General features: G+C 48.0%; 1 protein-coding gene across 2 annotated transcripts in view; it reads left to right on the plus strand.

Moving 5' to 3' along the window:
* The window catches only part of AZIN1 (antizyme inhibitor 1), a 590,344-nt gene that overhangs the window by 140,285 nt on the left and 430,168 nt on the right, over nucleotides 1-19,891 (plus strand). For both annotated transcript variants that reach the window (XM_078686910.1, XM_078686911.1), the window contains exon 5: nucleotides 13,593-13,765. In XM_078686910.1, coding sequence (XP_078543036.1) covers nucleotides 13,593-13,765 — 173 coding nt within the window. The remainder of the gene's footprint in view (nucleotides 1-13,592; nucleotides 13,766-19,891) is intronic.

Below are 19,891 nucleotides of genomic sequence, written 5' to 3' on the forward strand. Positions count from 1 at the left end.
TTATTTCAGGATAAATTGAGGGCCAGGCGCGGAGCTCCGGGCTCACGCCGCCGTGTCCTTCGGCGTCCAAGCCACGCCCCCAAGAGAGCCAGATCTTGTGAGGAAGACTCCGGAGAGGGCAGGAATCACCAAGCTTTCCCCAGAGAGCAAGAGCTCAAAAAAATGAGAAACCGCCAAAAGTCTCCACAGACCCTTCGTCTTCAGTCTCCTCTACTCCTGTGAGAAAAGAAACCTCATGGAGACCACACAGTCAACTGAAACGCTAGTTGCAACAGCACCATTGATTGCTATTCCATCATTAGTGGCCATGATACTGTCGACACCACCTTCGACTATGATAAAGGTGTCCGACATTTTTCATCCGGAGCTGTCGACTTTCAGTAAGATCTTCCATTTGCCTCCTTCTCATGTTTTGGACCTACATGAGTCCGATGATAAGGATGGATTATACGGAGTTGCACATAGTCCATTCGAATTACATTTAAAGTGCCAGGAAGAGGGTGTAGAGCAGCAATACTGTTAGCCATATCTGACGTTGCCGCGTCCGCGAATGAAGAGTGAGGAGGGTGAGATCCCAGATCCTACACCTGCAGATCCTTGTTAAGATTACATTATTCCCATGCCCGTTCCTTTGTCACACCATCAAGCTGATTCATCTCCAGAGGCCATAGGGGGTTTCCACAAGTTAATGGAGAGGGCTTCCAACCGAATCCATCTCCCCATGGCTGTTAAACATACAGACTGCTTCCTGTATGCTTTTAAGGTGGAGGCTAGGAACTCCAGTTGGATAATCCCGATCATTGACTACATTTGGCAAAAGGGATTGAAAATCATAAACTCCGGCCACAATACCACCAGTACTCTCTCTCATAGACAAAGTTCAGAGCCCCCACCCCCCCGATAAGGAAGGGCGTAGGCTGGACATTATGGGGAAGCATTTCTACACCATGGTTGTGGCTGCAACTACCATCAAAGTGGCCAATGCTTTGGCTAGCATAGCCCGTTATGATCAACAAATGTTGTCGGGCAGGGTGTCGTTGCTAGACCTCATCCCTGAAGACCAGAAGCAGGAAGCTAGAAAAATCCTTTTGGAGGGAGAGCAGTCAGCCTCTGAGACAATAGACTGTGCTATGGACATAGCCAACGTGGGATTTTGCCAGCTGGCAAGTGCAGCACACTTGATGCGCCAGGGATGGTTGAAAGCTGCCATTTCTAGACTGGCTGGAAGTCCAGACAAAGTTCCTGGATATCGTGTTTGATGGGGACGCTTTGTTTGGTAAACATATCGACGAGACGCTACTATCCATCAAGACTGATGCAGCAAAATCTTTAGGCTCCCTCCAGTACAGAAAAAAGCCTTTCCGAGTAGCAAAAGGACGAGGTTTTGCTGCCTACAGAGGTAATTACCAGAGGGCTCAACAATACCAACCCTATCAGCCACAATACAGGCAAACCTGCCAACTACCGTGTTCTCTGGCTGGTTTCTCTAGTCAAGGGGGCTGAAAGAAAACATCATCCAAGGCAGAGAACAATCTGAGCAGGGTACCAGCTTCTCCCTCCCTTTCCCCTCCTGTGGGTACAAAGTTCTTCAGTTTCTTTCTGCAGTGGGAGAACATAACAGACTGATGGGTACTGGACTTGATTGCCTTCGGTTATACTCTGAAATTCGTAGAGATACCTCGAACTACTTGACCCAGGGGAGCCCCTTGTCATCACTTATTTCACAGAGGCAAAAATCATGCTCTCAAAAAGAGATCAGGGAAGTTTTGACTCTACAAAAGGGTCAGTGTTTATATTTCCAATTTTTTTCAATTATGAAGAAGTCCGATTGGAGACTGATTTTGGTTCTCAGAAAGTTCCTGAAAAAACAAACATTCAGGATGGTAACTTTGGCCGAGACCTTACGCTGTCTCAACAAGGAAGAGTTCATGACCTTCCTCGATTTCGAAAACTCGTACTTCCAAATCCCCATCCATCGGAAGCCTCAAATTCCTGAGGTTCATGGTAGCTGGTTCCCACTACCAATTCAAAGTCCTTCCCTTCTGCCTCAAATCGGCACCCAGAATAGTGCCTCGTGCTGTTTGCCACAGGTCTAAGTTCTCAAGGTCACCAAGTATTCCATATTTATCGAGTGGCTGCTGAAGGCAGCAAAGCAAACTACCAAAACCATTATCTTGAACTGTTCAGCAAGCTGCTGGTGACGGTGAACATCGCAAAGTCTTCATTCATTCCCAATTAAATAACCTTTCTGGGAGCCAGGTTGGACACAGTCCAAGGCAAAGCATTCTTGTCGGAAGAACGCCAGATAAGTCTACGACAAATGGCTATGGCCATTTAAAAGAGTCTGTTTCTGTAAGGAAAACCAAATTGCTCATGGGAATGTGCTCATCAGCGATAGACCTAGTGCTCTTGGCCAGACTCTGGATGATACCTCTCTAAGAGAAACTGCAAAAACAATGGCTACACAATTGGGAACCTTCAATACCTCATTCAAGTTACTCTGGTCATGAAAACACCAATGCAGTGGTGTTACCACACCCCAAACCTTTCGAAAGGGCTCACTTTCCTGCAAGGGATACCAGACTATATTCTGACAACTGATGCCCCTATGGAAGGCTGGAGATGTCAATTGCAGTACCTTTAAATTCGAGGCAAATGGTCCAATCCCAAAAAGGAAGCCACATCAACAGCCTGGAGTTGAAGGCTATATTCCTTTCTTTACAAGCCTTTCTACCAAGGATGCATATAAATGAATGTCTCAACCGGTAGTCATTCACAAGGCAATTTAAATAAGATGAATTAGTCAAAAGAAAGGGAGACTGGGAGACCCAAAGAAATTTTCAGGAAAATGTTTTTATTTACAAGTAGTTGCAACAACTCTAGTACATTAATGTATAAGTAACCTTAAGTGAGTTGTGCACTAGATGTACTTGTGACAGTGAACAGCGCAGTGACACAATGCGGTGAAAAACTGCGTGAACAGCGCAAAAATACAGACAAAAATGGTGGTCAGTAACACAAATGAAATTATATATAGAATAGGTATTCCACTCTAAATGATTTAGATTGACCACATTGAGGCCAAGGATAGCGCTGGGTGGTTAATGGAGTTTCGACCTTTCTTAGATTAGGTCGTCATCAGGACCAGATTACTTGGATTTGTTTATAGAGCTGAATTATGAGCAAGTGGCCCAAGTCAAGGGTAGGGCGATCCAGAAGGAATATGCAGCATTAAAACACGAAGGTCAACATAGAAATTAGTGTAGTCCCCGTGGAAGGCAAAGAAATTGCTGGTATGTGCAGTCACATCAATGATGTGCGTGACGTCGTGGAGAAATGATGAATATCAGCTGGATGGTGGTGCCAAACTTAGTGGGTAGATTGTTATGTTATGTTATATGTTTATTTTTATAGCGCACGGCTACTCCAGGGGAGTGTCCCGGCGCTTTATCAGGCAGCTCAGAATAAAACAACATAACACCGATGCAGAAAACAACAGAAACAAAGAAAAAAACAAAAAGAAAAGGGACTCCTAAAGATTAAAAAGCCAAGTCTTCAGGCCTTTCCTAAACAAGAGCAGGTTTGAGGAGGAGCGTAATGCCAAAGGCAGAGTGTTCCACAACTGAGGGGCCCTCAAACTAAAGGAACGACCCCCAGTGCGTGCCTTCCTCACTCGTGGCACTATGGCCAGGAACAGAGACTCCGATCGCAGTGATCTAGTAGGACGGTAGAAGGTCAGCCTGCGCTGCAGATACTTTGCTCCTGCGCCAAATAGCGCTTTATGTGCCAAGGTCAAAGCCTTGAACATAACCCGCTTTCGGATGGGCAGCCAGTGAAGCGCCTGCACCAATGCGGAAGCTCTAGCTCGCCTATGAAGGCCGCGGAATTCTGCACCACCTGCAGCCGCTGAACTAGATAGTCTGGGAGTCCTAGATAGAGGACGTTGGCATAGTCCAATCTGGACCCCACTAAGGCCTGAATGGTGATCTTCTTATGCTCCACTGTGAGCAAAGGTAGGAACTTCCGGAGCATCTTAAGCAGCCCATAGCAAGTCCCTGTCAGACCCCGTATGTGTTAAACCAACGACAGGCCATTGTCCAGCTTCACTCCCAGGTTTTTGGCCACCAACGATGCCTGTACCGGAGGACAACTATCCACGGGCCACCACGCACGCCAGTCCGGGTCTTGGAGGCAGTCGAAAAACAGCACCTCCGATTTACTGGGGTTGGCCTTAAGACTGTTTCGCTGAAGCCAGCTAAAAACCAGCTCCAGACACCCCCGGATGTTCTCTCCATCGAAGGCCTGATCCTTCCCACACGCAAAAAGCAGTTGCATGTCGTCCGCGTAGGACACGATCCGGGCCCCAAAAGACTCCACCAGTGCCGCCAAAGGTGTCATAAAGATGTTAAATAGAGTCGGGCTCAACACAGAACCCTGTGGAACCCCGACTCCCAATGGCGGCATTTCAGCGGAGCTCGGAGAGGCCCAGACCGTTTGTCGGCGGCCCTCAAGAAATGATGTAAACCAGTTGAGCACCGTCCCCCTCAGACCGATGTCCTGTAGTCTGGCGAGGAGCACCCCATGGGGGACGGTGTCAAAGGCCGCCGATAGGTCAAGCATGACCAACATGGCCCTACCTCCAGCATCCAGAGTCCCCCTAATGATCTCCGACACCTCCAACAGTGCCGTCTCCGTGCTTAAATTAGGGCGGAAACCGGACTGCGAAGAGTGAAGCAGATCATTGGACTCTAGATAGCCGGAGAGGACGCCATGCACATGCTTCTCCGTGATCTTGGCCAACGCTGGAAGAAGGGAAATTGGCCTGTAGTTGGCCAAAACCTCTGGGTCCGAACCGGCCTTCTTCAGAAGGGGAATCACCATGGCTCTTTTCCAGGGCGACGGGACCTTCCCGGCACTAAGACAGATTCACAAGTGGATTCACCAGTGGATTAACCACGGTAGCCATCCTAGCCAAAAATTTGGCCGGGCAGGGGTCCAGAGGCGAGCCTGATTTCAGGTTGGACAAGAGCGCTAGTGAGGCATCGCTGGAAATGGCAGGAAACTCTTCGAGAACCACAACCGGCACGGACAACCGTGCCGGTCCAGTCACCGCACTCACACCCTCCTCTGAAGGCTCCACTGTGAACGAGTCCTGTATAGTTAAAATCTTATCTGTAAAGAATTTGGCCAAGTCACAGACCCACCGCTCCGAAGGAACACCCTGGGAGATGTTGGATCTAGGGGTCATAAACTCCCGGACCACCGAGAAGATCTCTTTACAGGAGTTATAAGCGGCATCAATCCTCCTGGCCAGATAGTCTTTTTTCCCGAAGAATATCGCGATGATATGACTTCATCATGGTCTTAAAGGCCAATCTCGCCCCCTGATCATAATTAAGGCGCCACGCCCTCTCCGCCACCTTGCACTGACTGCGGGCAACCCGCAGAGCCTCGGTAAACCATGGTGCCGAAACCCTCTTAGCCGTCTCCCGCAGGGCCATCGGGGGGGCCAGATCGTTCAGCCTCTCCACCAACCATCCCTGCAGGGACTCGACGTCCTGTTCTAAATCGCCTGTAAGAGGGCACGGATGGTCCGCCGCGGCCATGGCTAGCAAATCAGGTGAGACTCTGTGCAAGGCCCTTCTAACAGGGCCAAGTTGTCTAGGCGCACTACACGGGGGAGACTCACTGGCCAGGATGGCAAATCTGGCCAACCTATGGTCAGTCCAGAGCACCGGAAGGAGCTCAATGTCGACCAGAGGGAACGAAGAGAAAATCTGATCAAGAGTGTGCCCTTTATCATGTGTGGGGGCTGTAAGAAAAGGGACAAGACCAAAAGGAGCCGTAATATCCAACAATTTGTTGGCGTCCAAATCGTCGCCCACATCCATGTGGAAATTGAAATCTCCTGCCAACAGGCAATGCTGTGTGCTTAATGCCAGACCCGCAATCGCCATCTGAAGGTCGTCGAAAAAAGAACCCACTGGGCCAGGGGGTCTATATACCACCAGTCCTTTCACGGCTTGTTGCGGAGTCAATCTAATAGTGAATGCTAAAGACTCAGATCCTGTAATGGTGTTAAGAGAAAGAGTAGAACAGGATACTGATTTATTCACTACCACCGCCACCCCTCCTCCTCTACCTGTGATTCTATCCTGCCGGAAGATGTTATAATCCGGTGGAATTGCCGCCATGATGTCAGGATTGGACGTCTCCCCCAGCCATGTTTCAGTCAGGAGAAGAAATAGAGGCTTTTCTGTGACAAGGAGATCAAAGATTTCCAGCGCGTGTTTGCCTACCGACCTGGTATTCAGCAGTAGTCCAAGATGTCTCACACCGGCATCTCCTCTCCCTCGAGACGCAGCAGGGGTATAAGTAGGCGCCCAACCACATCCAGGACACCGACGTTTCCCCTGTATCGGGCCGGAAACACTGACCGGCAGGCACCAGGGTGTTTTTGCAAGGCGCAAAGTTCCATAGCAGAATATCGACTCATTCTGCCCAAGAATGAATGCAAGGAGGAAGAACAAGAACAATAAGGATAAGCAGAAATAAGAACCTCCAGACCCCTACCTCCGCTCCGCCGCCTCCGGGGCGCTGACGGGCGCTGACGGGCGCAGACGGGCAGGACTCTGGCAAGACTCCGGCAAACGCGAGGGCAACCCCGCTGCTCGATCCCGCTGCGCTGCGGGGAACGGTTTAAATAGGCCCTCCTAAATGTCTCACCTGCCTGCCCCACAAGGACACTCAAGATGGCGCTACCAGAGCGCCACTGCCCAAGTGAAGCGGGAAGGAAGCCGCTGGGGAACCAGTCAAGCTCTGCCGCAGGGAACAATCGCGGTCAGAGCAGGAAGGCCGGGAAGAAATGAGAACTGGTGAATGAAGCGTCCAGTCTCAGGTGCCCGAAGTACTGGTGCCAGTGTCTGGATTCTAGCAGACGGACTCCGTGGAGTAAGCACAGTCTGGTTACTGCTATGGGATCACCCTGCATAGTTCATTCTTGTTGGGACTCGGTACCCTGATGCACAGCTCAACATACTCCAATGTCATTTAGCTCATCGTTATTCAGTTAATGCACTAAAGGAAATGGTGCGGATAAAGAAAAAAGCAGAGACCCTTTGGACTGAGGATGTTGGAATTAAATGTGATCTTGACCTTAATCGGATAAACTGATCATCTGAACCACAGCCTTGGAGTGACAGGATTTGTGACCTGAAAAACAGCCTTCCTGAAGGCAAATAGCTACCAAACGAATCTACAAGCTTGTGAATCCTTCCTCAAAATAGCCTTGCATACACTATCAGAAGGTTAAGGTTGTCTTTTCAAAAGTTCTTGTTTTCTCTTACTGGGAAATGATTATTCAGTTTCATAAACAAATTCATGCGCTCTGATGAAGGCAAACCTTTTATCAAACTTTCACCTTTTCAGAGCTCAGGGATTATACCTCGACATAAAGGCTACTTCTGGTTTATAGGATCTTCATTGATAGTCATAAGTGTCAGGAGAAGCTGTAGCCTTACGGCTAGAGAGGTCGACCTCGATGCTGGGGAACCGGGTTCAAGTCTCTGCATCGACGCTCAATATCCTGTGACTGCGGTCATATCACTTATTCTCTCCACGCCTTACATAAATGAATGTGCCCATCTGTAACGAAATTGGTCCTCATGTAAAGCCCTCTGATACCCGATGTCTCGGTCTAGTTCGTGCTAGACTAAGTCGCGGTTTCCTTTGTGGATCCCGTAACCTCTCTCATCTGTATATTTGGCGATATATTCAAAGCTAAAGCTGTGCAGCACCCCTTCAGCCTGATGGCTTCCCATTTTTCTATTCACATTCTTAAACTGAGTTTGAAGTTGGCAGGCACACCTCACTCAATGCGTATAGGTACAACGCTGCCTTCTATATCTCATAGGAGGGGCATTTTACAAAGAGAGAAGTAATTCTGACAGAAAATATTCAAAAACATGCACAAAAACCATGTTCACTAATTAGTTGGTTAAGATTTTGAGTGAAACTGAAAAACCTCAATTCTGAGTGAAATTTCATAGTAAAACAGAGATGTGAAACAACCAGTGTTTGGTTTCCTTCTCACTTGAGCTGGAAAACAGAGCTGACTGAGTCAACTGCCAGTGCAGAGCATCATTGTAAGTAGTAACTTTTGCAGGGCCGGCTTTAACACTGGTGGCGCTCTGTGCGACAATGTTTGTTGGTTCCCCCAGACCTGTGACCACCTCTGCCACGGGATTCCTCACTAGCACTCTTTAACCGTGCCCCTCACATCTCCATAACCCGATCCATTCAGTTGTATAGCCCCACTCATAACAGTGTAAGGTGTCGAGCGCTTTACATCACATACACAATCAATCATATGTTTATAAATCAGTGTATAGGAAATGTTACATCCGACAGGACTACAAGGTGTAGTGTAGGAGTGACATGTCATTGATACTGGCAGGCAATATTGTTTAAGAGTCCTTATTCTGGAAAAGCACATTCAGGTTTTAAAACTTAAAACCATTTTTGTGGGTTCCCTTTCATAATTGTTTTCTACCCAAATGAATCCGTTTGGAAAGATTAGGGTAATGAAAGATTGGGGAAAATCATGTCGCTCTAACATATATCTTGCAATTTGCATGCAGCTCTTTGACAGTTAATAGCTCAACGTTCTATATCAGGATTTTTACTTATAAACTACAAGTAACAAAAGGAGCTCTCTTACAGAAGCAGTAACCCACTGACCTATTAATATGCACTTTGTGATCTGCATGGTACACGCTCTTAGAAGCAGGCATTTTAGCCCTCTGCGTTACCTTTAAATGAGTCAAAACTTCCACTAGACAAACCTCTGGTCTTTTTCCAGGAAGATTATTAATCTGAGTTATTTTGCCATTTTAATTGATGCCTAAAAATTGCTGGAGGCCAGGAACACAGCAGCAGGTGCTTTTAAAATGTTAATATACTTGCAAAAATGACGCCCCCACCCCAAGTTGCGCCCGGTGAAGTGGCACCGATCGCACCACCCTAGAGCCGATCCTGAGCTCTTGGTGCCTGGAAGAGTCAGGAGGTTATTTTTCTGGTTGTTTTGGTTTCTTTAATGGAAGCTTATTGGTCTTTGCTTTTCCCTCAGTGGTAGAGAGGTACTCTGATTTTTTAGGGCTCGGACTCCTCCCCCTGAAAGGGGAGGAGTTAGAGAACTAATGTTAAAGGAGAAAAAAAAGAAGAGGGCCTTGGAGAGAGAAATTCCAGACATTCCTTAGCGTTTTATGTCATGTGGCCAGTGATTCGTCTTCCTTGTGTTTTCTTTTTAATAGGCTTGAAGTGATAGGGTAAATGTAGTTTTGTTCCGCCATTTTGGGCATATTTCGTGCGTGCTTGCGCAAAGAAGTACATAAATTATAATTAGGAGCTGTCAGGGTGCCTCCGTTAGTGAATCCAGATGGCCGGGCGCGTTCACAATTCTGCAGCGCTCAGCGCGCAGCTTCCTTGTTGTTTTTTTTTTTTTACAATTGGATCGCTTTCGCGATCTGTGGTCCGGCGTTGTGAAGCTTGTTTTGGTTCTGCCCCTCCCCCCTCCTTTATTCCGCAGCATGGCCGCTGGGGAAACAAAGGGCCGGCGGGGCCCCCCCTGGCCCCCCTCGGCCGGGCTCCGGAGACGCACAATGGCCGCCTCTGTTCCCGCTCAGCTGCTGTCCTGCCTGCCTCTCCGTGTGCGCGTCCTGGCATCGCTGCGATGGGTCCCAGTACCAGCCGACTCGGCCGCGTGCTTTGTCTTTGTTGCCCGACGCGGCTGAGCACCCCTGCCCCGTAAAGAAGATGAGGAACCCCATGTAGCTGGGGGTAGTAAGACATTGCAGTGGGGGGGGGGGAGATATCTGGCCCCGTTTCCTGCGTGCCTGCATCCCTCGCTGTTTGTAGGAGAGAGAATTGGACAGGGAGATGAAGCAGCGGGCCGGCGGTCTCCGCGATGCCCGGTGCGTGCTATCGGGGGGGGCTCGGTCGGGCTTGAGTATCAGCACTGCTGCCGCCTGGGCGGCGCACGGACCCTTCCGAATGCGGGCATTTTCCTTGCGATTGCCATGGAAAGCAGGGGTCCGTCATTGGAACTTTGTTTTAGCACGGTTTAAGCTGCAGTCTCGCGGTGCCCCGGGACCAACCCCATCTACCGCAAGGAGGCTGGGATCAGGAGAAGACCACAAAACATGGTCACACAGGATAGGGCCCCCTTAATATACAACAGACTGCCCCCAGCCTTGGCGGCCCGCAGTGGGCGTGCCATCCGGCACTGCTGCGACATCCCCGAAAGGGGGGGAAGGCACGAGGGGGGACACCCTCGGCAACTACTCGCCCCGCTTCCCCCAGCCTCCGCACCCCCCAAAAATATACAACCGACTGCTCCCAGCCTGGCGGCCCGCAGCGGGCGTGCCGCCCGGCAGTGCTGCGACCTACTGAAAGGGGGGGATGCACGAGGGGGGACACTCACGGCAACCCTTCGCCCCGCTTCCCCTAGTCTCGGTGGCCAGGCGGGTCGCCCGGCACTGCTGCGACCCCCAGAAAGGGGGGAGCGTGCACCGAGGCGGGGTCCGGGCTAAAAAGGTGACACCACCAGTGGCGATCCTGAAATAGCCAGGGTATAAGAACAGAGGCTGCCCATCACTGCAGACAATTTTGTGGGCGAGGTTTATCAATGCATTCCGCTCCCTTGAACCCAGGCAGAAGGCGTGCACAGTATTTCTTTCCCTATGTGTTCGACACAGGCATGGTGTGGTGCACTAGATATAGCATGCGCAGCCCCTCAGAAGTACTGACCCATGATAATGCCATGTCGAGCTCATCGTGATTCGCTTGCTTGCGCGAACGCGCTCTCCGCCACAATGCCAGCGCGACAGCCTATACTACCATTCACCGGCGACAACATTATCGATGGTCCCGCCTAACATTTGTTCCTCTCCCTTGAGTGACCAGAAGCAGCGCAGATGCAGTGTAGGAACTGTAGATATGCAAAAGGAACTGGACACCCCTCTAGCTCGTATGGAGTCAGTGCTAGGGTGTTTTATATATGCTCTTTCCTTGTGCCTGTTTACTCTTCTCTGCAAAACATTTTTGTAGCGGCATGTAGCGTGAATGGCGTCTGTGTTTGACTGTCAAATTACATTTCATTAAGTGGCTGGTGGCTAAAGGTTTTAAATAAGTTGTGACCCAGTTTTGAAGAGTTGGCCACTGAGATTGCGGAATTAAAAAAAATATTAAAATAGATTTGCTGCGTGTTTATAAACCGAAGATGGCAGTCGCGAAGAATACATGACCTGTCAATGCGCGTGGGAGAGGGGCTTAAAATGTCAGAAGGGGCCTGCCAAGCAGCCTGAGCTAGAGGCCAGGGAGGGAGATGGTAATAGAAACTGAAAATGTGAACTAGAGCAATAATAAAGTAACATATTACTCGTTTTTCAGCGCAATTGGTGCTACAGGTTGGCCAACCGGCTTTTGGTGGGAGGAGGTGGTGGACAGACATTTTATTGTGTAAATTTCCCTGTGTGTACCTTGCACTTACTTGTGGGGGTCGGCCTGTGTTCTAAATTCCGCAATATTTGATTTAGGCCTGGGCGCGGTCACCAAAAACTTCCCCGCGCTATGCGGCGTAGTGTGTGGGTTTTCGTCCGGCCGCGCAGTTCGAGCTGATTTTAGCGCTGGGTGTTTGTCCCGCGTTGGAAAATCAACGTGAACAGCACCATGTACAGCACTAGAGGGCAGTGTGGCATAGCACCATAGGTGGAGCAGTTGCAGTGGTAGTGTTGCTTAGCTATGATTGTGCAGCAGGTGCAGTGGCACCAGTGTGTGGTAGCTATCATTGGTGCTGCATGTGCAGTGGTACCGGTGAGTGGTAGCTACCATTGGTGGAGCTGGTGCAGTGGTAGTGTTGCTTAGCTATTATTGTGCAGCAGGTGCAGTGGCACCAGTGTGGCGTAGCTATCATTGGCGCAGCATGTGCAGTGGTACCGGTGAGTGGTAGCTACCATTGGTGGAGCTGGTGCAGTGGTAGTGTTGCTTAGCTATGATTTTGCAGCAGGTGCAGTGGCACCAGTGTGTGGCGTAGTTACCTGTTGTGGAGCAGGTGAGGTGTTATCAGTGTTACTTACCTATGATTGCGCAGCAGGTGTAGTACCACCAGTGTGGCGTAGCTAGCATTGTGCAGCAGGTGCAGTGGCACCAGTGTGGCATAGTCACACACACCACCAGCCATCCATGCACGCATCAATTGTTAACGCATACACAATTAACTATTGTAGCAATCTCAGTATGGTACACTTTACTTTTAAACCTATTCATGTAAAGCACAGCATGCCACCATTACTACAATTCAAATCTAACCCACATAATTCCACTACACACCACATGCACACACTCCATAACACATGGCGAAAAGACATTGCCATTTACAATGCCATTAGCTCAAACTCCAATAAATCCGAGCCCGATTGCATTTCCAATGCTTGTTTTTAACTGTAAATGGTGCAATGCAGTCATAAGACAGTTTTTTGGGAGATTGGCATAATGAAAATCCACTCTTTATCAGTATATTTAGACCGATATATGGATATAAATATTACCAGGTCCACACGTAGCTGGGAGTTATTCTAATGTTATGACTTAAATGAAAATTCCAACCATGCAGGACCAGGACTTACAATAACTATTACGTTTATGGTGGAGATTTTCTCAGCACTAAAGCTTGGGTGCTTCTTGTAAATCAAAATCATAAGACATTGGATAAGGTCAGGTCTCTCGTAGACAACATGCTCATTCCACAAGGTCAAGGACACCAGAAGACGTGTGTTGGGCATTTGCAGGATAGCAACGTGGACCACTAATCATGCTGTCTGAAAGCATTCTTCCTTGGAAGCTTCATCCATAAAAGCCTACATCATGATATGCAGCTTGTTTGAAGCATGGCTGGACATATGCTTTTTTTTAACTATCCTAACAACTTATTTTATTGAAACAGATTCCCAGTCATTTGTAATCAAAAGAAAATAGGAGGACAACATGTTTAAAGAGTGCCACCTTATTGATGAAGCGCCCACTCAGCCATTGCTTTAGATACTGTCATGACTCAATCCGAGAAAAAACATGCAACAAATTGGTGGGAACATTTGAGGCACTGGCTTCTTCTACATTTAAACACTCTTGCATTAAGCTAGTGACAGATATTAAATAACTGCTTTCTTTCAATAAGCTTTGAAACCTGCATGCCAAATTGTAGCAATTCTTATGAAGGAGGAAGATCAAGCCCTAGTGGTATTGAAATTACCATGCATCTGAATGTTTTGCTAACCTGCCTTCAGAGTGCTCCATTCGATCAGATAGCAATAAAATCGGGTGATTTGTAATATTAGGGTCAAAGATGATTTACAATTGTCAATGAGAAGTATTTAACACCACATGGGTTTTGGTATAAAACCCGATTCCCAGCTGTGATCAAATGAATGTTTTTCGAACGAAATTTAAAGATAATCTCTTGTGTAATACAGAACTTGTAAGCGATGATAAATTTCACATATTATGAATTTACTTTAAGTACACTTGCTTTTCCACAGAATGAAATGACAATGGTACTGGAATTGGGCATATCTCCTGAAAGTGTTATATATTCAAATCCATGCAAACAAGCCTCCCAGTTAAAGTATGCGGCAAAAGTTGGGGTAAACATCATGACATGCGACAATGAAAGCGAGCTCAGGAAGATTGCACGTAATCATCCATGTGCAAAGTAAGTATCACCCAATGATTCAGTTTTTGTTTTTTTACAGTTCTTTTTAGGCATTAGAATGAGTGTCAGATTTGTAGATTGTATGTTTGGGTTGAAGCAAATGCAAAAAAATCATCAATCAGCTCAAATGTTCAAGTGCTATACTTGTGTGGCATGCTTGACTCACTCAGGAAATGCTAAAGATTGTAAGTAAGACCATACAAGGGGTCAAGTTCTAGAATGAAAAACCTTTGTAAATCATGTTTAGAGTATTTTAGTCCTTCTAATGTTTACAGAAGTTTCAATTTGTTACTGTGGTGACTACAAATGATGATTGAGTTCAGTAGAAATTTCCTAGACTTGCCGTTCTGGACAAAGAATCACTTCACACTGGATCCGCCTCGTGAAGGAGACTACAAGGAAGTTACAGGCTTCACTCTTGCTTTCCCCCCCCTGTTAACAAAACCTCATTAGATGAAAGGGATTAAAAACAAATCTGGCTCCAATATGGGAAATCTAGATTGAGTAAATAGGTGTGCTGGATATTGGTACATTTAATTACAGTTGATCTTCAAACTGTCATCTATGCTTCTTCAGAACCATGCAATCTTGAATATCCATATGTGACTAATTGAGGAAATAACCTTTCTTATCGAGGGTCCTAATAGTGTCCCAAAATGTAACAATTTGGTTGTTTTATCTGGACTGAACAACTGGCATAGCTACCATTTCCAGCTTATCTTTATTTACCTGCCTGATGATTGTTTTTAAGTGTTGCGAAGGCCGAATCCACTTGTCATGGTCCTTAACTTTCGTGACGTTAAACAGATTGTCTTTTTTGTAAAAGAGTGCATCCAAGAGTACGCACACTTACAGCAGTGGCTGATCTTAAGCCCCTCAATCCAGATTTTATAGGAAGACATAGTAGAAAGGCTTTATGGTCTAGCAGCTGATTAGTACTGGCCACAGTAGAGTAAATATATGGTAAATGGTATTTTGTGCTTCATATGTTGGGTGTAAGGAATTAGGAGACTTTATGGGTCTTAAGTTTCCATTTAAAAGGCTTTGAGAAAGATTGTGGTCCTCTGCAGGCTGCCTCTATTCTCTGGATGTTGGTGTGTACACTTTTTTCTGTCGAGGGGTCTGGGGGTGACTGTATCAATTCCCTGTAAACCATATTCATTGTATCCAAATCTCATTACAGACCCCTTTCCTCACATGTTTTAAGAGAGCAACTGCCCCCTGATGATGACTTGCTACAGCACCCAGCTGATTGAAACCAATGGATGAGGCCTCAAGGAGTGATCTTCTACGACATCCTTTATACTTCCCAGCCTCTTCTGACTAGACCTAACAAGAAAATTAGACCAGAATGATTGAGGAGCTGCAGACAGCAGTCAAAGTCTCTGGAAATGGTGGGCCTTCAATGTCTCTAACCTCACGTGTACCGACCTAACTTTTGGGGTTGTCCTCTCCTGTTATTGCCAGAGAGGAAACCATGTGAGAGAAGGTTGGAGTAAGGGAGGGTTCCATTTCATCACTCTGCGTTCGAACTGTTGGCTTCAGCTGGCCATCTTAAACCCAGAACTGGTGTCCCTATCCCGTACACGCTAATGGTTCTTGAGATAACACCCCCTTAACCCCTTCCGCGCTAATGACAAAGCCAGCTCGTCATGGGCGTTACCTGCGCTACGCTGATGACGAGCTGGCTTTGTCATAAACAAGCCATTTTTGAAATTCCAGCGCACAGCGGGAAAAACGCGGTAGCGCGGAAGCGGTTAAAGATTGTGCCTGCACCCTCACCTGCAATCTAAGCCCCAGTTTGCTTTTTCGCCTGGTGGATGGTTGAGAAACCTTGATTGCCCCTATCCACAAAATTAGAATTTCCTTACCGTGACCAGTGATTTATAAGATACAGACTGAAGTGAAGTTAACCCTAGAGGACTTCACTGAAGGTTGCCTGTCTGAGTCTGGCTTAGTATATGGTACACACTTATTTAAGTGATGCACCATGCACTAATACATATAGCCCTTATGGTGATTTTAGTGGCCTTTGGTACCCATGGAAAGCTCTTAAAGCATTAGCTGTGGAGAGCAGCCTTCAGGCTTATCTTTGAGTTAAGCACCTTATTTTACAAGTTTAACCTTAGGGTGCAAGTTAAATAAAAGAGAACCACACCATGTATATATTTAAAAATACTTATACTAGTGTGTTAGTGAGTTTTGAGTAATATCTCCTTCCCGGAGATATCAAAGCAAAATACACAATAATACTTCTATTGCAATAAGTTAAGTAGCACAAAATACAGCGGTCACCAGGGGGAGATCAAACCATGTATTAAGAAAGTGGAATGCCAACTGCAGAGGGGGCCATGACTTAGACCAGAAAACCCAGAGGAGCCGGGAACAAAAGTAACCGCTCAAGGTAAGTACCCAGGAACCCCATGGAGGCTGTATGCGGACCCGGAAAACAGCTGTGTGACAAATAGAAGTCAATGGAGAGGTTGCAGTTGCAGTTTTGCCCCCCCCCTGTGGTTCCCCGGAGACCAGTTTACGTACACCAGGAAAGCCAGTTGCTCAGGAGTAGAGATGTTGGAAACCTCCATAGACGACAATGGAGGACATTGAGAATAGTACCTATGGAGAAGGAAAAGAAGTCAGATGGAATCAAACGGTGGATTCTTGAAGTAAAGAACCTGCAAGCAGAGGGGAATAAAGTCTCACTCAGGAGTGACCAGAAGGCACGGTAGAGCAATGCCTACCGATGTTGGACGGTTCAGAGGAGTTGAAGTGTCCTTGTTGCTGCAGCGGTGAAGACCAGGCGATGCTGAGGAAGACCAGGAGCTGTCTCACGTTGGATGTCGGTGTCTAGGTGGTCTGTGTCCAGTGGGATCTCCAACCAGTCTTTGTAGCCGCAACTGATGTGGAGAACGCAGAAAGAGGAAAGTTGTGACCAGCATGGTCCAATGGGCTCACCAACTGCATGAGTCTCGGAGCAGGCCCCAAGCAAGCATGGAAGCCGACTGAAGCAGAAGAAGACCCAAAGGCCAAAGGCACAGGAGTCGTAAGAGGACTTTGGGAAGCTCACCAAGGAGGAAGGCCCATGGTGCAGAGGATGCTGTTGGAACTCTGTACTTGGCAGGAAGAGATGGTGGAGGTTCTTTAGCCCGAAGATCTCTGGAGTGTAGAGCCAACAAGCCTTGGCAACTGCAAGTCGACATGGTGTACAGGGTTTCAATTCCAGCGGTCCTGACGAGGTATACTGGCCTCAAAATTGCAGAGAGGACATGTCGGGCCTTGGGAGTTGAAAACCACCACCTGTGTTGCTGTGCCTCTGGAAGTCCTTGGGACGTCTGGAGCAGCAGACCGGTCAGCTTCATTGCCATGCCTGCAGATGCATGGGAGTTACTCCTTCACTCAAAGGGAGATTACTTTGGTTGTCCTTGATACCTACAGGTCTGGTGAAGATCCTGGAAGAAGCACAGACCTAGACGACTAAATGTAGGAAAGTGGGTTTCTCCAGTATTAGGGGTGTCTTTCATAGATTCACATGCTTGAATATTCCCCGTCGTCGAAGTGGGAGTCCCACGGTACATAAAAATAGCAATATTGCTAATATAACATAAATGATAATATCATAGAGTAATAAAAATAGAGATAATACACTGTAAAACCTCTAAATGGTAACTTCCATAGGAAGACATTACAAGAGAAAACACTCATTTGTAACATATCAGTGTCATTATGTTGGTCCAAACTGCAGCCAATCAGGCTCAAGCACCCTCTAGAACCTTCTCCTCAGAAGCTCAAGCCCTCAGATTTTCTACCGCACGTCGTGTGAAGGGAGTCTCCCTGAGCTCTGCTCAGTTTTCTTCAGAGTTTGTCTCTTCAACTTATTTTTTCCAGAATGTCAAGTAAGAAGTCTTTGTTTCGAGCTTGCTCTTCATGTGGGAAACTACGGTTGTTTGAGAAGGACCCCCACCAAAAGTGTATTTACTGCCTGTACCCTGACCACAAGGTGGATGAATGTAAATTCTGTAGAGCTCTTCCTTCTAAGACTCTCAGACAGGGAAGGTCGTCTTCTTATATGGTTGAAGCGCCTCCAAGATAAAGAAGATGTTCTGTCAGACGCAGTAAGTCTTCAGTCAGGCTGTTCCACTGTCCCTTCCAAGCGTGGGAGTGTTCAAGACTTGCCTTCTCCTTTTCTTCAGAAAAAGAAAAAGCTGGCTTTGCCTGTGGCACAATCTTCAAGTTCTATGCCTTCTGTGTCAACGCCCACGAGACCTGGCTCTCAGGCGTCTTGTCCAGGCTCTATCAGTATTCTGACAGTCTTGACTCCCAGGTCGTCGACGGGCTCGTCGACGACCGTTCCGTCCACAAGATTGGCTTTGATGTCTTCGTCGACGACCTCTGTGACGACGACGTCTGCTTCCTCGTCGTCGACGACGGTGATGTCGACGTCCTCGGCGTCGACGAGAGCTACTACAATCCCGTCGACGATCCCTATTGTCTCGTCGGCGACGAAGTTGCCGTCGACTAAGAAAACCTCTTCGACGTCGAAGGATTCATCGTCGACGAAGGTCCCGTCGACGTCAGCCTCTCCGTCGACCACCTCGTCGACGTCGACATCGTCGACGAAGAAGGCAACGATGGTTTCGACGACGAGAGCCCCGTCGACGTCGAGTGCTCCGTCGACCAGCTCCACGACGACGGCGTCGTCGTCGAAGAAAGCGACACCGGTTCCATCGACGAAGGTACCGTCGACGACGGTGCCGTCGACGACATTATCGTCGACGAAGATACCGTCGACGAAGACACCGTCGACGAGGCTGCCGTCTCCTCAGATCCCAGCAAAGAAGACTCCGTCGACGCACGTTCCGTCGACGACGATACCGTCGACGACGAATCCCTCAGTGGGCCCTACCTCGTCGACGATGGCGATTTCCTCAGCGGCATGTTCAGGATCCTCGTCAGGATTGGGTTCTTTTGCCACCATGCCTCTGGTACCACTGCCTTCCTTGACCTCTGGCAGGGATTCTTCTCTGCAGTTGCCACCTCCTGATCTCCAATTACCCTCACCTTTGATGGCAACTGATCATGAGACTGGATCTATGGGGGACGATGATGACGATGAAGCTCACAGTCCATCGGAGTTGATCATAAAATGTCAAGACTCCAGTTCTGACCAGGAGGAGGTGGAGGAAGTGGTCCAACCGGATGACCAATTGGTCCAGTTTCCTATGGCATCTTTCCCAGTTTCTTTGTTTTCAAACCTCCAGCATATGCTGGATGACTACAACCGAAGGTTTCCGCCTACCCCTCAGGGTACTCCAAGCCACGCTCCTGCGGAGGACTCCGGCCCTGCCACCCATCCGCAGTCTTTGGAGCAGCCTGCTTTGCCAGAGCTTCCCCGCCCTCACCCCCCTCTTATTCCGCAACCTGGTGCGCACGGGGTGGATGAGTCGGACAGTGAAGAAGGAGAATTACACCAGGATACTGACGATGAGCAAGATCCAGATATGGTGGATTACGACGACTATCGGATACAGACACCTTCTCCGCAACAGCCAGAGGCGGGTGATTCGCCTTCCATTGATACAGCAAGCTTCCATGTGCTGATGAATAAAGCGGCGGACCGCTTTAAATTGCCAAGAGAACAGCGGCAAGAAGATTGCTTTCTCTACGATTTCAAAAACAAACCATACAAACAAATTCACACCATACCAATCATAGAATTTGTATGGAAAGAAGGGATGAGGATTATGAATTCTCCAAACTCCTTGCCGGCACAAGTCCCTCGCCTGGAAAGGAAGTACAAGGCTCCTGCAGGTTCTCCTGCTTGTTTGCTGTCGCATCCCAAACCAGACTCGGTTGTCACACAGGCGGCACAGCGACGATCCCGCAATCCGGCGACTCCTCTCACTACTCCACCGGATAGAGAGGGTCGACGTTTGGACGCCATTGGGAAGAAATTTTCCACCATGTCCTCTACGTCTGTACGCGCTGGAAATGCATTGGCCATTCTAGGTCGTTTCGACAGGCAAATGTGGTCTGACATTTCCGCATTCGTTTCACTAATTCCAGAAGCGTCCAGAGCGGAAGCCCAGCAAGTTCTCCAGGATGGCATGAGGGCGTCAGAGGAAATGA

This window comes from Lissotriton helveticus, chromosome 4_1 (assembly GCF_964261635.1).
Source record: "Lissotriton helveticus chromosome 4_1, aLisHel1.1, whole genome shotgun sequence".
NCBI lineage: Eukaryota > Metazoa > Chordata > Amphibia > Caudata > Salamandridae > Lissotriton > Lissotriton helveticus.